The sequence below is a fragment of the Psittacula echo genome, assembly GCF_963264785.1.
Source record: "Psittacula echo genome assembly, chromosome: 2".
In the NCBI taxonomy this organism is placed as follows: domain Eukaryota; kingdom Metazoa; phylum Chordata; class Aves; order Psittaciformes; family Psittacidae; genus Psittacula; species Psittacula echo.
Window position 1 is genome coordinate 5034605 of NC_137737.1, and position 17161 is coordinate 5051765.

The 17161-nt window shown below is 43.2% G+C and overlaps 1 protein-coding gene across 6 annotated transcripts in view; it reads right to left on the bottom strand.

The window, feature by feature from the left end:
• ZDHHC3 (zDHHC palmitoyltransferase 3) overlaps window positions 1-16936 on the bottom strand; it is a 35980-nt gene extending 19044 nt beyond the window's left edge. For 3 of the 6 annotated variants that reach the window (XM_080611923.1, XM_080611928.1, XM_080611926.1), the window contains exons 1-4: window positions 16272-16347; window positions 14449-14579; window positions 4190-4519; window positions 989-1113 (exon numbers count right to left, since the gene is read on the bottom strand). In XM_080611923.1, coding sequence (XP_080468049.1) covers window positions 989-1113; window positions 4190-4495 — 431 coding nt within the window. In that variant the 5' untranslated portion in view covers window positions 4496-4519; window positions 14449-14579; window positions 16272-16347. Of the gene's footprint in view, window positions 1-988; window positions 1114-4189; window positions 4520-14448; window positions 14580-16271; window positions 16355-16589 lie in introns of those variants that run through there. The other 3 variants (XM_080611925.1, XM_080611924.1, XM_080611927.1) reach the window with 3 other exon arrangements.
• Between the last annotated feature and the right edge of the window lie 225 nt (window positions 16937-17161).

Sequence of the window (17161 nt, forward strand, 5' to 3'; positions counted from 1 at the left end):
AGGATTTTAGAGTAGCATTAATAAGTGATAGACACGGCCATATTGCTCCTGCTGAAGAACCAACTCCTGATTTTGATTTAAAAAAACCCACCAAAAAAAACCCCATTTGCAAACTAAAGCTCTGAAAATAAACATGAAAAATGCAAACAGCATTACATGTTTGTTCAGCTCAGTACCGTGTATTCCCCTCCTCAGAAAGACACCTGCACAATGAGCAGTAAGCCTGATAGGAGCTCTCTCAGCTCCTATCCTATGGTTTTGGAGGAAGTAAGGAAAGGACACCAGTGCAAACTCATTGACTGCTTACTGGAAAGCAGGTTCACTTGCTTTACAAGGAGAAGAGAATTTTAGGAAGTAGTTAATTCTTTTTGCTCACTGCCTTTACTAGTAAAAAGCTTAATACCAGTTACTCTCTTCAGGGAAGTTTATCCTACCAGAAAAAGAAAGGACATGATAGATCAGTAGCTACTAATCTATCACAAAGCACAAAGTAACAGTACTTAATAGAAACTTAATAGAACTCTAAGAGATACATAGTTACATGAACTTTAGTTTAGTTACCTGAACTTAAACCTCACTCCTAAATAGAATCTACAGTTAAACAGGTGAATAAAAACAAACATAGAAAGGACACTGACCTTTGAAAGACATTATATGTTATGGGTTTCTATGCATTCTGGTATAGAATGTCTCTTTTTAAGTCACCTTTACATGTAAATGTATGGAATGTCAATTACAGGTCTGGAGTCAAGGCAGCATTTGAGTGCTTCTCACTTTGCAAGAAGTGGCCCCAGGCTGCTCTAGATGAAAACGTGTCAGAGAAGGCCTGAGAATTTTTCCAGTGTCTGGCACTACAGGCAACAGAATCTGGATGACAATCTCTCAATTCAATAACTCCAGACTCAGACTCCAAAAACAATTAAGACCAAGGCCCACTGGATAATTCCTGAAGTCTTGATAAAAGAGCAGTCCTCAGAAAAGCCTTTACCTGCAGTGATGTGCTCTGTCAGGTTTGATGCTACAACACTTAGGGCACTTGTAAACCACCTGTCCTGGCTTCAGCTGTAAACTCTCAATGAACTCCTTTGTGGCATTACCTTTGGGTACAGCACCCTACAGAAAAAGAAACAGAACAAACCAGAAGATTAACCTGCGGACATTGTAAGTGCTATGAACAAAAGGATGACTTAAAACTATGGGAGGAGACGGAAAAGGAAAAAAAAGCTTCCCTAAGATCAACAGAGTTTCAAGAAGAGCAAGAATATTCAGAAAAGAAATTAAAATGAGGTCCTAATTCATGAAACCACATACTTAAACATAGTTTTGGTTTAAACATCAGTAAATCCTCACTTAAGCAATTAGTCTTTTGCAATCCTATAGTAACCTTAAAATATTTAAGCATCCTCATCCCTCTCTTCACATCCATCAATAAATCCATCATGTCAGTGCTTCATATCACAAACTGGAAGCTGCAGATGTTTTATTGCAGTAGAAACAGCTACTTCTGAAGTATCATTGTGTAAACTAAGAGTTGCTGGTAAACACCTTATGTATTTATAGCTATGCTTCCATGGCATATTTGTTATTTAAATGAGGGTTTAACATTCAAGCAGTGAACATTAAGAATCCTCCCACCTGAATAAGACTAGGTAAAACATTCTCAGGCTGTGCAATTTCCACTTTAAAATGCGTGTCTTTAGACAGGTTATGTGCTGCTGTTGCTAGAGTTTGCCTTCAAGAGTTTCCAGAGTTTCCAGGACTGTATATTTGCTAAAGAAACATCCCAAACCCACACATGCACACCCCCAAAGCCACAAACCCCACTACCCCTGCCCCAAACCCACAAAAAAATCCCCCTCAAAGTCATGAAATGTGCTGTATGAGATCAGTGCTGATAGACTGGCACAAACGCACCTCCGTGGATGCAAGGCTTTTATACTGAAATAAAAGCAGGGATGTAATATTTTAACAGGTTTCTGATGAAAGTGTCTCTTTTTAACACATCTGTATGACCTCCTAACAGCAACAACAGGAATAATACACAGCAATGAAAGAACTGCACATTAAACCAGTACCATAAGGCTTTCTTGAGCTTCAAAGTCTCTGGGCTTTGCCACAAAAACCTCCCAACAGGCCTGGCCAATTTAAAAATCACCAAGATCCATTTCCACAAAATGCTACAACTTGGATGCTCTGTCTTTAGCACAGAACCATAGAATGAACTAGGCCAGAAAAGGCCTTTAAGATCAAGTCCAGCCATTCCCCAGCACTGCCAAGGCCACCATTAACCGATGGCACTGAAGGCCTCATCTACGCAGTCTGTGACCACTTGAAGGGACGGTGACTCCAACACTGCCCTGGAAAGCCTGTTTCAATGCCTGAGCACCCTCTGGGGACAGAATTGTTCCTAATCTCCAGTCTAAACCTCCCCTGTCACAGCTTGAGACTGTTTCCTCTTGTCTTATTGCTTGTTACTTGGGACATGAGCCACCTCCTTTCTCCATCCTCCTGTCAGGTAGCTGTATGCAGCAAAGCTCAGAACCTTAGGAATGTTTCAGCAAGACATCACAAGAAGCAGTTCCTGAATAGCATGCCACAGGCTATCAATTGTGAAGAATTCAGGTTTTCACTTATTTGTAATTAGAATTGTATTTGTTTTCCCCAGCAGTGCTTTCTGTTTCATTTTGATCCTAGACATGCCCCTGGCTCCCCATGTCCCGTCAGCATCCTTCATCCGACTCGCACTATCTGCCAGATGTTGCTGCACCCCCTCACTTTATCTTCCTTCCTCTGTATTTTTTAGCTGATTGACTCATTAAAAAATAAGAATCCCACTGCTTCTCACCATCCACACACAAATTCCACCACACATTAGGAATTCACATATCTTTTCTCAATTACTCTGCATAGAGATTGTATCTGCTGCTCCAACACTGCTTGCCCAGCCTGCTTCAGAACACAGCTTTTGTTTCATCAGAGTTCCTGCTAACTCTGCAGAATAATTCCAGTGACTTGAAGGTCCCCAGGCATTAAAGCTACACAATATACAATAATAAACAAGAAAGAACCCCCAGGGTACAAACTATATAACAAATTGCTGCAACCCTCTATACCAAAGTCTGACAACCAGCACTTTCAGAGCCTCAATTACTGCTTACAGTTCTGACCAGCAGCAGTGACATGCAAGTCATCAGTCTACTATAAACTGTGAAATTACCCCAAAGCAAGCCATTTCTGCAGTGCTGTGGCTTCTCGGATTGCTGGAAACTAAGAAACAATGATGACACTGAAGTTTTAATGGCATCTAAAAAGGTTTCAAGTAGCAAATGATGTTTGGAAGGAATAATTAGAGTATCAGAGGCACACACCATTCGCAACAGCATCAAGAACACTCAGGAGGAAGAGGCCAAGAGGAGTCTAAGCTTGGTTTTCCTTCCACTGACTAGTGGAGATGGGGTTTTGCGCTGAACCTACTCACCAGTGGTTATTAAGCAACTGCACCATCACAGGCCAGTCAGAGTAAGTGCTGTGATACTAAACTATCTTCTCACTAGCTGAAAGACAAAGGAGCAAAAGAGCTCTCTCAAAAAGCAGTGTCCTACAGAGACATCCGAGAGGGTCTCAGAACTCATATGCTTCCCACTCACCTAGAACTGTCAGCTCTTTAGCATGCTCACACAGTATTTATTCCAGCATGGTCCAATACACTCAACTAAATCACTAGTATGAGAGATGGTAACATGGCTTTTCAAACTGATACACATCCTGCTCCATTCTGGTGAAGCAATACTTGCCAAGGCATACAACCAAAACCAGCTTTTCCAGCTTGCCTGTTTGTCAAGACAGGACAAGCCACACACACACACACACACACACACACACACACACACACACACACACCCCAGATCTGCTACTGGGCAAAAAGAAAACAGTGTCAGAGAGAAACACTCTCCTTCCCAGGGCAAAAAGAGAGGAGCTGCTTCCACAATGAGAATCTAAAGTCCTTTGCATCTGACTTGAGTGGGAGGAGAAATTAGCATACCACATCAGCAGCCTCTATCTGTAGGGTGACACAAAAAAGTTATTTAAATCTGCCACTCACTCAAGCAACTGAGTTCCCCAACACGTAGCAGACAAGAAAAACACTGCCTGCTTTTTTCCGAGACATTACAGAGAGAGATATACTTACTGGATCTGTCAGCATAGCACGAAAATGTGAAGCCAAAGCGAGGAAAGCCAAGGTGTTGAACAGTGTGCCATTGATGACACTATAAACATAATCTCTCGATGGAACTAGCATGACAAGGAGGACTACAAAGTCAGCATAGAACACCAGCATCCAGGTAACAACAGCACATGCAATACCACAGCCATCTCGAATAAACCACATTGTTCCCAGGGAAGCGTGGCTAGGAGGTGGAACACACTTTTCTGGCTGGAGGTATTCAGGTTTCCTTTCAATATCTCGGAAGCGGTGGACTGGAGTAAGCATCATAGGCTATTATGTCCATACTTGCATCTGAAAGAGAGTCAGAAACAGCGGTCACTGCTTTGCAAGACACGCAGACTTCTGTTCTCATAATGGCACAGGGATCACATGGGAAATGCCACATTGCAGAAAGGGAGTTGAAAAAGCAAAAAAGGTAAATAAATGAAGCACAAAATAAGGAATTTGGAAACCAGACTCCTGTGCTTATCAGAACACTTCTTACACAGAACACTTTCCAAGTGCTTTTAAGAGATTAACTTTTTTTAATTAAGAGCTTGCTTAATTACACATGAAGTCCACCCATGCGCCACCTCCACCCCCCTAGAGGAAACACAAGTGTTTTAATGAAGAGAAAGTGATCAGGTAGGTGCCAACAGGAGCTGACTGTTCAGCTGCAGGAACTGAAGCAAGGCCTGGACACTTCATGCGAGATAAAAAGGAAAGACCCGGCACAGCTGGCATGGTCCCTTTTTGCTGCCTCAGACCTGGGGAAAAGTCTCTCCTGCAGATACTGGGAAGCTTAGCAAGTGGAAGAAATTTCCTTTTTCCTTATGCACTGACTCACAGCTTTGAGGCAGAAGTGCAAAACCAAACCATTGCGAAGTTACAGTGGCAGGAACTGCTGAAGATGCAACACAAGCAAAGATCTTGACATAAATTTCTAGTCTTGGCTGGAGGATGCTCTTCCCAAACAACAGCTATTTCCCACTCTCGCCTCCTCTTTTGACCTTATGTCCCTTTTAAGTCTTCTGTTTTGCTATGCTTCTCCCACCACCTTTGCTCCACCACAGAATCATAGAATGGTTTGGGTTGGAAAGGACCTTAAAGCTTAGCCAGTTCCAACTTCCTGCCATGGGCAGGGACACCTTCCACTAGACCACGTTGCTCCAGGTCCAGTCCAACCTGGCCTTGAATGGCATCCCCTAACAGCATTTGTTTTACCTCCCCTTTAGCACTTCTAGCTAACCCCCCACTCCACTGTAATAAGGGCATTAACATGACATTTGCAGGCATTGCTCTGTCCTCACCATCTCTGCAAGAGGATTTGTCAATCAAGAAGGTAAGGTCCAAACTAGTTGATTCTATGATCCTATGATCTTGGAGCCAGAAACTGCACTACTCCAGGTATGCACGTCTCTTTCAATGCCTACCAAAAGTAGGCATTTGAGAAAAGAAGAAAAGTACTTGCAAGATTTTGGCAAGGGATCAATCAAGTTGCCCTGTGAATGTACACCACTCAATGTAACAGCACACCCAGAATGCTATGCCTTGAAAGTGGCTCTTTATACACCTAGCAAGTTCTTCCAAAGACACTTCTTCATGGAGTATTTGCACAATGCTCTAAACCTCTACAACCTCTACATATAAAGACTCACCTTCTACACAAAATGGCTACAATTACTACCAAATACACCAAATTATATATACCTGAACAGAAGGGTTCAGCCTCCTCCCATTTCAACCCATGAGGATTATTTGGCTTTGCAAAAAAGAGTGCATTTTCCTGTTTCACTTCAGAGAAACAGTGCTCATCATTAATCATGCTTTCTGCCCCAACAGTTCCGCTGAAGTTATTTTTATGTTCAATTGTTACAAAAGTGACACTGTTGCCTATAGAAAATGAGTAAATCTTGCAGCTAACATAGTGAGAGGATCGCAAAAGTACCTATGACCTTAAACATCTCTCAATCTCTTTTATGGCAAAGTTCTGTCAAGTACAAAGGGAAAGCTCTATTTGGCATAACACCAGCCTAAACAGAGATGCTACTGCCCCTACCTAGATGGGAAAGGAGATCATAGAATAGTTCAGGTTGGAAGGGACTTTCAAAGGTCATCTAGTTCAACTCCCTGCAATGAGCAGGGACATCTTATTTGCCTTCTAGTTGTTATTTCAAGAGGATCAAATTCGTAAGAGGACAACTAGTCTTTCACAGCCAAAAAGGAAGGTTACGAATGAGCAGGATGATTAATTACATTGAAGCACAGAAGTGATGAGGTGCATGTGTGCTAGAGCAAGTGACACGGAATAGAGGTGACTGGAACTGCTGTTGGCACAGTGAGAGGCAAAAGCCAGGACCACAAAGTTCCTAGGTGCACAGAAGTGAGTGAGCCAGACCATTTATAGTATTGGTTTTCTAGCTAAAACTAGGAGAATTAGGTAGTTTCTTATATTCCTGCTCTGAGCATTTAGTAGGCTGCCAAGTGAAAGAATTTCAGTATTTTATGAATGTGAAGAAAGTCACATGGATAATGTTAAAGCACAGTCATATGTATAAATACATCAACACAGAACAGAAAAATCATGACGAAAATGAGCCCGTGTGGAGCTCATTTACTTTGGTGAGAAAACCAAAACAAACCCAAAAGTCACCCAACCTCTTCTCCTCATTCACAAAATTCATACACCACATTGCAATTACTTTGTATTTTAACCACAGCTATAATTTAGCCTAGTAACTCCTGATATTTAGGGAGAAACAGTGATGACCCAAACAATCTGGTGGTCTAAGTTCAGATAAATCTATCCCTACTAGTAAATCCATACCTTTTCCTCAGTTTGTCACAATTTCTGTGAGGACATTTGCATATTCCTGCATTCACAGCGTATCCTAAAGCCTCAATCCCTCCTCCAAGGAAACAGGTTAACCTTCCCTGCACTATTTAACAATCATATTAAAATCATTATGCTGGTTTGCCAACTCAAAATAAAGCTGACTTAATTAAAGAATTGTAGAATCACAGAATGGTTTGGGTTGGAAAGGACCTTAAGATCATCCAGTTCCAACCCCCTGGCATGGGCAGAGACACCTCACACTACAGCAGGTCACCCAAGGCTCTGTCCAACCTGGCCTTGAACACTGCCAGGAATGGGGCATTCACCACTTCTCCAGGCAACCTGTGCCAGTGCCTCTCCATCCACCTGACAGCAATGTTTAGTTGTCAGTAATATCCTATCACATTAAAAAAAATAAGAAAACAGTAATTTAGGTGGTCAGTTTTCCAACAGAAGTCTTCAACTTGACGCATCAGGTGCAGTAACATCTTGTCTAGTCCTGAACACAGACTTCCAGGATTTTTGGCTAGACTCAGCCTTTTTCTTCCCCTACACCCTGAGGTTCTGTTTCCCAAAGTAAAGTAATGAAAAAGTCACAGGAAAAGCACGCTCCTATTTAACAGAGGGATTAGTTCAATACATTACCTAAAGTCAGTATTAGTAGAAACTGACTGAAAGCTAGACAAATATATAGTGATTAAAACTGTGGGTTTAGTCTTGAACAGCACACTTCAGCAGTCAAATAAAAATCTATTGCTCTTGCAAATGAATGCAGGAAGTGATTTCACTCCAGTAAGAGCTTTACAGCTGTCTCTCAGAAATAGCATTGAGCTGAACTGGGGGACAGGGAGAAGCTATTGCTGTGTAACTAAGGAGAAACTGGAAGGAGCCTTGAGGCACCTCAGTGTGAGAGTCTGGGGACTCGTTTCTGCAGTGCACTGAGGAAGCAGTTAAGAGGATAGAGCAAAGGCTTTCAATTCTGCCTTCTGGCTGGAGGAAAAATTTGTTATTTAATGTTCTTCTGTTATTTAATGCTTGCTTTAGAGGCATCATAAGGCTTCAAGATAAAAAACATCACTCATTAATACATAAACACCATGCATTAGTTGGGAAATACAGGTGCTCTAGTGTACACTATCTTAAGAGTCAAGTTATAGGAGCTTAAGAGTCTCAACTTCTCTTCTGCGTAACCCAGTTGTGTTCTCTTCTTACATACACAAACATCTGTTTGTTTTTATGTTGGCAACCTGGTATTTACATACAAATAATAATAATTAAAACAAAGATTGGAGAGGAGTGGGGAGGAGAAAACAGCAAGTTGCCCTAATCATGCTGCATATGAGCTTAATTCATAACACACAGATGGAATATGCCAGTCCCTCCTGCTCTGGAGCAAACAACATGTTAACGATGAAGGCAAAGGGCTTAAGGACTGAATCATGGTGTCAGGCTACAAGAGGGGCCAGAAGATAGGTGTGAGATAGTGACAACGCACACATCAATTTAGCTTAAGGACATGTCAGAGGAAAGACCTTTTCTTCTTTTTTATCTGGAAGGCACTTGGCATTACAGGAGTAATCGAGAAACCACATAATATACAAACTAGAAGTGTAAATGAAACAAATTAAAATCCACTTCCCGCTACAAACACACTTAAAATATACTATTACACCCTATGTAAATTAAGTAACTGTCTTTTGACATAAGTGATACAAAAATCTATTTTTTAATGGTCTATGGCCAAAGAATGTGTTTAGAATGAACTAAGGAATGATGTGGGCCTTCACCCAATGCGTACGTGAAAGCTACCTGAGGTTCTGATGTTCTAAAACTTACACCAGGCTTAACGGCATCATTATCATGATCCTGCTGACTTTCATGGAATTACTCATGCTAGTGAAGTCAAGCACATGGGTATGACTTGCAAAAACTACAGTATTACCCTATACACTGGAACCACTTCCACTATTAGAATCATGGACTTATAAAACGGTTTGGGTTAAAAGGGACCTCAAAAGTCATCTAGTTCCTTAACACTGAACTTTGGGAAGGTTACGTTTCATCACATGAACTAAGTGAAGGTCAAGTTCTGCCAATTACATGAAAGCAATTCTGAAAAATAAAAAATAAAAACCCAAGAAATGCAACCAGGGCCTATCATGGTAATTTTGTTGAGGTTTTCAGCTTGGGTTTTTATGCACTTTAAAGAGATACTTAAGAAAGATTTTATGACATACACAGAGTGCACTCAGTACGTTGAGAGCTGACAAATAACACTAACATTAACCTTTTATTGTCACCAAAAGGTATCATACATACATTACCAGTCAGCTTACATTCATGACAGCTGAACTAAGTGATCTAGATCCACAGGACAGGATGTCCAATTAAACAAAGCCAATAAACTCCAGCTAGAAACTGCAAGAGGTAATTTTGAAGTGCATTCCATTTTTCTGTATATAAAACTGCATCAATTAAAACACTGGATATTTAATCTTCCTTTGCAACAGAAAGTAGAGAAAGTATTTTCTAACTAACAGGATATTTACCTTCTCGTGCCATACTTTCATACAGCTCAAATCTAACAAGAAGCCTGTAAAGACTTGCCCAAGCAATTTCTAGCAGGGGTAATAAGGAAATATCAGTATTCATGTATGTTTTCCTAATAGCTCCTGCAAGGCCTAAAAAGCTTTAACTGATATGCAGGAGTGGAACAAGCAGCCCAGCTATGCTGAGAATTTTTGGCTGACTGCAGATTCATCCAGATATCCATCAGCATGGCAGTTTCCAACCCCTGGTTTACAAAACCCTGGAGGGGCAATGGGATATATCTCACAGGTCTGTGAAAGGCAGCTAAAAAAAGCAAGCCTATTATTAGCAGGCTTAATTTGCCAGAGAGCTGTACTTCCATTGGAAGTACACATGTGTGGAATCCCTAACAAGCAACAAAATAAACCCAACCCCAACCCAAAACAGGCAAAAAACTACTTCCTTTGGGTTAAAATGGCAAAAACAATGGGGAAGGATCAGGCACAGAGCTTAATATTGCACCGACAGGACACCCTATGACTCAGATCAAAATGCCCCAAGGCAAAGCCATTGCTGAGTCCTACTCCAGCCACCCCAAGAGCAGGTAATGGGGTTATGCCTAGCACAGCTAATTTGTCATTTTTCCTCTGGAATTTCAGGCCATATTATAAGGAGCAGAGTTTCAGCCTAAGTACTACATTACCAACTATGTGTTTGCTTTTAGCAAGAGGCTCAAACATCCCTGATTCCCTTGAAGGCTTTGGCTACTGAAGTCATGCCATTTCAACAGTTTCAGTTCCCATACTGAAGACAAATGGCACAAAGAAATCAGAATGTGTATTATAGTAAATACATTAAAAATAATCTGAACAATTACAAGGCTTAAAACAAATCTGTGTTTTCTGAGGCTAATTACACAGGCTTGGATTACTTTGCCTTGGAAAGGGGGAAAGAGAGCACACAAAACCAGATGGTAACCCAGTTATAACATTTTTCTATATATGAAGGGAGGAAGTGGCTATATTTCAATGCTGCTTTATAGTAATGGTTTAGGAACAGTTTATCTCACTATTTTGATGAATCTTACTTTTTTTATTTAGGAATGATTTTGAAGAGGCCATGTGCGAACCAGACCTTAGTAAAAATGGATCATACTTCCACTATTTTTATTAGAAGCACTTCATTAGAGGGGAAGATTTAACTGAAGTCATGCATTTCTGAAGAATATATTTGAACAGGAGTATGAAAACATTGAGGGAACTTCTCCCTAAGAAAGAAGGGGAAGGGACTACCTTGAAGACATCTGTCAGATCTAGAAACTCCATCCTGAGGGCCAGGATCAGTATGAGAATGACAGGCTCAAAAGAGACACAGCCACATAAGGCAGAAACCTCACAGTTTTGTTCTCATTTACATCAGTGTAAACAAGAACAGTGCCAGAGGAATTCCATTAGTAGAAGCGTAAGGAAAATAAGACCACATTTTCTCAATTAAAAACATGGAGGGTTTCCTATCCTAATGTTTGTAGTATGTAATCCTCAGGACAGATGGTAACAGCTTCCTGGTTAATGTCTGTATCATTTCGGTTTAACTAATGGATATGTATCATATAAATAGGCTACAACATGATAAGACTGACCTAAGAGTCTTGAGTTATTCTGCAAGTGATTGCACCCCCAGCCTACAGGGCATGTCAGCTGCTGTTCTGAGCCAAGGAGAGGAGACCAAGACAATGTAGTTACTGTCCAAGGTACATCAACACTGCAGTACTATGGAGAAGTGACAAAACTGGGGCAACATCTAGGCGCAAGACACAAGTCCCAGTGGCAACAGAGACTAAGTTCAGGCTTAATCTGATAGCAACGTTACTGATCTTGGTAAGCTTTTCATCAGAAATGGAAGGTGCTTTATAAAACTGGCACTAAGTATGGGCCATTACAAAATAACCTAGGATAACTTTAAAACTGACAGAGCAGCAACAGAGAAATTCTGTTACTTCAATCTTACAGTTTCCTCACAGGCTGAATACACACAAGCTACCTAACTTACGTAAAAGAAAAGTATTCATCCTGAACATACAAATACAAATCACTTTTGTCTCATTGCCACCCCTCTGGAGCAAGATAGGAAGGAAAGAGCAGTCCTGCAAGAAGGGTCTGTGCTGGGAAACATAACACAACAACTGGGATGTCCTGCACTGCAGTTATCCTGAATAGACAGCTTTATGATGGACAGAACAGAAGAATCTGTCCTGGTCTTCTAGACAGCTTTGGAATTTTGATGCTGACTCAGGACTTAAAACAAGCCACTGGACTGAGGGAATTTAAATTCTCAATTTGCCCTATGTCAACTTCTAACAGAAGAAAAACAAAAGGGAAAGACAAAATATTAAAGAGGGGAGGTTTGTCTATACAACTGGTACTATTTGTAGCACCTATATGAAAAATCACACTGCTTTCATGGCATAAGGAATACATTTTGAACAGCAGCAGGAGAGAGTTTCAGCTTTAAAGTCTGAATCATAGTAAGAAGCTGGCAGAACCATCCTAGTCTAAAAAATACTCTGAATATTATCCTTCCAGGCAGAAAGCGCACTTTACCAGACATATCCTTTCACACAGACTGCCTAACCCAGGATTTGGCTCTCACCTGCTCCTGCTACAACCCCCGTTCACAAGTGTGAACAAGTCACTCAGTCTCTCTGTATTTTATTCCCCCACTTGTAGTCTACACTTCTTCTCTACCATACAGGGTAGAGAAGATACCGGTATGAAGGCTGGAAGGCATTTAGATTTTAAATCTAAATACTACACCTAAGCAGGTAACTAAACCAAATACAGAAAACACATAGGGCGTACATTAAAATAGCAAATTAATGACACAGGAACCAAGGAATTATCACCTCTATCCTGAAAAGGCCTGAAGTTAAAATCACAACTGTTATGATCAACCTTTGTGATGTTAAGAGTTGGCCTAGAAGAAACATATGATGCTACCTCAGAGAACTGGAAAAACCTGCAGGTTCAAAGCGGCTGTACGTTAAAGCTTTTGAAATATAGTAAAGAACTCCTGAGTTGGCAAACTGAGTGTTTCTTGTTTTGCTCACTGTTGCTTTCACATCCACAAGGGATCCCTATCTCCATAAAAAAATCCCCATGCAATTTCTGTATGGAAACATTAATTTTGTTGTTCTTTGAAACACTGAGAGTTGGAGCCCATGCTAATTGTGACCCACAGTACATTGCTTATATATTCTGTACTGTATTGGACATCAGTAACTCAAGTAGGCAGTGTAAAGAACAAAGATGTACACTACATTACTATCTCCCTTTATCACTTGCTATAGCCCTTTCTGTATCTATGCTATGCTACTGCTGCCTTCCCACCAGGCCTGTAGATGTTTTGCAGTCTTTTTTTATCTGTTTGGTTTTAATAGCATAGTTATTGATGCTACCTTTATTCACTCTTAATGTTTCAGCTTGACTCCATTTGGTTTACCTTTTGCATGCTGCACCATGTTTAAGATTGGTCACCCCTGTCAGTTGTGCAGTATTGCAAAACTCCCAGCTGAACTTCACAAACATGCCATCCACCACCAGCCTGGCAGCAAACACATCAACACGGGCCTTGCATTTCCTCCCGTTCAACATTCCTCTGTTGTCCAAGGGCATTAACACTGAGTTTTCTGTGTTCTTGTTTTACTTGCTATCATAGCTCCTGGAACAGTGATTCCCAGCATTTTTCCAGCTGAACTCTGCTGCTGTAGCCTTCCTTCTCATTTCCTTACTTTCTCATCCCTGTCATCTGCTTTTACTCCCTGCTTCGCCTTCCCCCCCAACTTCTCTCCTTCCTCCTTGCACTTTACTCCTTCTTCCATAACAGTACCAGCTCTCTATGGTCACCTTGTAACCTGGCGGGGTGAAGAAACACGAGGCTATAAACCTAGACAGATCTCTCTCTAGTTTCCAGAAGCATTTCCAAGCAACCCCCTCCCTGGAGGCACAGCCAGAAGCAAGCAAAAGAAGTTAACACACCAGTGCTCCTGCAGAGTAAGACCCAGTACCTAGCTGCACCTTGCCTGTAACACATTGCACCTCAGTTGCTGGGAACTGCTGTATGATGAGGTGTTTGGCACTCAGAGCCTGCAGAGGCAAGCTGGCTTGCTCTTTTGGATTCCCTCTCTAAAGGACAATGTATAAAGTGTTACTGGCAGCCTTGCTGCACTGCAGTTCCAGTCAAGTTACAGGCTATGTTTTTTTCTTATTGCCTGCACAACCCAGGAAATATGCAGCTCTAATGAGAAAAGCTGTAACTTCTCATTTTCTCTCTAATGCAACCTTAAGATTCAGATTAGCTACATGCGTAAGTCAAATGCGATGTTCTGGGTACCACCAATCACATCTGGCTTGCTCCAACCAGCGCAGGGAAAATTCAAACTGACAACAAGCCTCTCTACCTTGTCATATTTTACATTACCTGCTGTCTTTTTCCAGAAAGGCAGAAAAACTGTACTCCAGGGTATCACACTAAGAAAAAGGTCATGTTTACACTGCGAACGGAGCAGAGGAAGTCATAAGCTCAGTCAATTAATATCTGTAGAGACCGGCTGAACTACAGCAAGCCGTTTTCACCACTGTGGATGCCCATCATCTACACTATAATCTTCTCTACATGAGAGATACCCTACAACAGATATATGCAAACTGTCTGCACAAGCTTAATGGCTCCACAAGCAAGTTTTCCTGAAATACTGCAACACATGGGTTTAACTAGCATTGACTGTACATGCTGCCAGCTCCTGTTCTGTTGGAGATGCACACCATCCCACCCACCAAGAAATGTAAGTCAGTATTAGATATGGAAAAAAGAGACTCACCAAAGCAGAGTTGCCATTGCCCAGGTTACACACACACTGCTCTCCTTTGCAGACACAAAGGAAACCACCCCAAAAAGACTTGGGCACAGCAGACCATCATATGCTGAAGAATTAAGCATTCATCTTGCAACCTGCTCCAAATAGTTGATCGAATTACATTTTCGTCTGCTACTAAACAAGAAATTTCAAACCAAAATACACACTCTGTAACTACACCACCCAAAATGAAAACTAAAAAGGAAGCAGAAATATACACGAAAATACCCAATAGGTGTTAAATGTTGCAACAAATGCTTCAGTTTTCAGGCAGACCTTACATTTGTCCTTTTACAAACCTACAACTGCACAAAGCTGCTGGGTCGCACCTTCTAATTCTCAATGAACATTCAGTCAGACACAACTTACTACCACGAGCAGCTCCCATTGGCATGACAAATACTGTTTTGCATCAGTGAGACAGCACTAAGAGCTATGCTGACAGAGTCCTCATGTTTGAAGGACTGAATCCTTATTGTATGTGGGGCTGCATTTTTAAAGGTATATGAATTAACATGTAGCTCACCTTATAATGACTCTTATCACCAGAACACCCTGCAACACTATGCAAAAGACTTACTTGTTGGTTTCAGTAAGTGAAGAACCACAGTACTTGCTCAAGCCTTGCTATCTACACCACCAGACATTGGAGGCAGTCACTCAGCACAGGCCTCCAGCCCTTCTCTGTGATTCCACTGTACCTGAGCAAGTTTGAACCTAGGCTCCTTTCCTACACATCTGACACTGTGCACCTTTACTATCTCAGGAGGCTGGCACACAGTCTCTCTTTTGCATGCTGGAAAAACGTAGGTTATCTTTCTGAAATCAGGACCAAATGGAAGAAATCTAAATGAGCTCTAGTGTCCAGAGCATCCCTCGCTGGCACCCAGGCAGCAGGAGAGCTCAGCAGATACCGGAGTGCTGCCTCCTCCTCACCTGAGCCTATGTTTTCTCGAAGATTGTTTCCTAATGAGCCATCATGAGTTCTTGCTTCTTCTTAAAAATTACTTTCCTGAAGTAGTCCAGTAATACTTAGAAGCTGCTGCTTAAAAGCAGCTCAGACTACTTCCTATTAACAGGTAACTCACCCCCCATCTCAACTAACCCCATCACAGCACTGCGCCATGGTCTCAATACAGATCACTCCTGTCTCTGAAGTCACAACTGCCCCACAGTACCCTCAGACAGCCGTAGCTAGACACCGAGTGACCACAGACACCTCTGAAGGGAGACGATCAGCAATACTGCCCAGTTGCTCACCAGTGGGCCCATTTCATCACTGCAACGCACTGACAGGTTACAGGACCCCATTCCACCACTGCACCCCAGCAACAGACCACAGGGCCCCGACGAAATTGCTGGAGGCTCCCAGTTTAAATTTCAGGCCGTGGAGATGTTACGCTGCTCTAAGGGCCCCCGGAGCAGATCAGCCCAGTATTATTTAACGCATTCAGCCTCCCAGTATTTGAAGCCCAGCGCTGGGAGCCGGCGTAGCAAAGAGGTGAGCAGTAGCCCACCTCCCGATTTCCAGCCGATGCCAAAAGCTCCAGAAGACGCCGCTGTGGGACAGGACGCGACCCGCCCGTGCCCGGGGCCCCGCCGGAGGGAAGAGGGTGCACGGAGCGGCCCTTAGGCGGGCTCCCGCACGGCGCGCGGAGCGGTGCCCCCTGGTTGCGGTGCAGGCGGCGGGCGCTGCGCCCTCCTCAGCCCCGGGAGCGGGATGGCCGCTCGCTCCGGTGGGTGACCCGCTCCCACTCTCCCCCCTCTCCCTTCCCTCTGCCACCTACCCCACAGGCCTTCGCCAACGCCGCCGCACAGCGCCGCGCCCCATCCGCCCCGCGGAGCACCGGCACGGCCCCGCCGCCGCCGCCTCTTACGCTGTGCTCGGTCGGGAGGTGGGGCCGACAGGAACCAGGAAGTGAGCGGCAGCGGGGCCCCGTGCGGCCGGGGCGTGTTTACGTGCAGGGGGTGGTGGTGGTGGAATGCGGGTTTTGTGAAGAGAAAATAAGCTTTTGGGGGCGTTTGTTTTCCATGGGGAACGGCTCCCGGCGCCGGGCAGGTTGGATACCTGGTTGGCAGGTATCCGCACACAAGCGGTGGCTCACCTTTGCTTGAGGCTCTCGGTGTCGAGCCATCGCTTCCAGCCTGGACATCCTCGGCAGGCGTTAGTTAATGACGCAGTGGGAATTCTGACATTCCAGGTGGTTCCCTCAGGCTGGCTTTACTTCAGCATGTCATCCGTTTACAAGGTTAGAGGAAAACGCATTGCTTTGCCCTTGCAGAAACAAACACAACTGACATCCTTTTTGCCTGATAGCCTCCACTGGTGCAGCACGTTGAAGGGAACACCAATGTCCTTGGAAGTGCTCTTCAAGGCAAGGGGATGCCTTCCACCCTCCCAGACAAAAAACGAGCCAGGCCTGGGCTTTTCCCACCTCTGGAAAACAGCTGCCTGCAGCTGTAAGTGAGATGTGCAAGCTGAGCCTCTGGGCTGTGCAAGAATTCCTCTTGCATTAGGTAGGCTCCAGGCTGGGGTGGCAGAAGGGGGAATACAAAAATAATGATAAATAACAAAACACTTATTCCTTGCAGTTGGAACTGCCAGCTAAGCCATGAGACAGACAGGACTGGGAGGGAGCCCCCTCTCCCCGTGCTCTCAGTGGGAATCACACGGTGC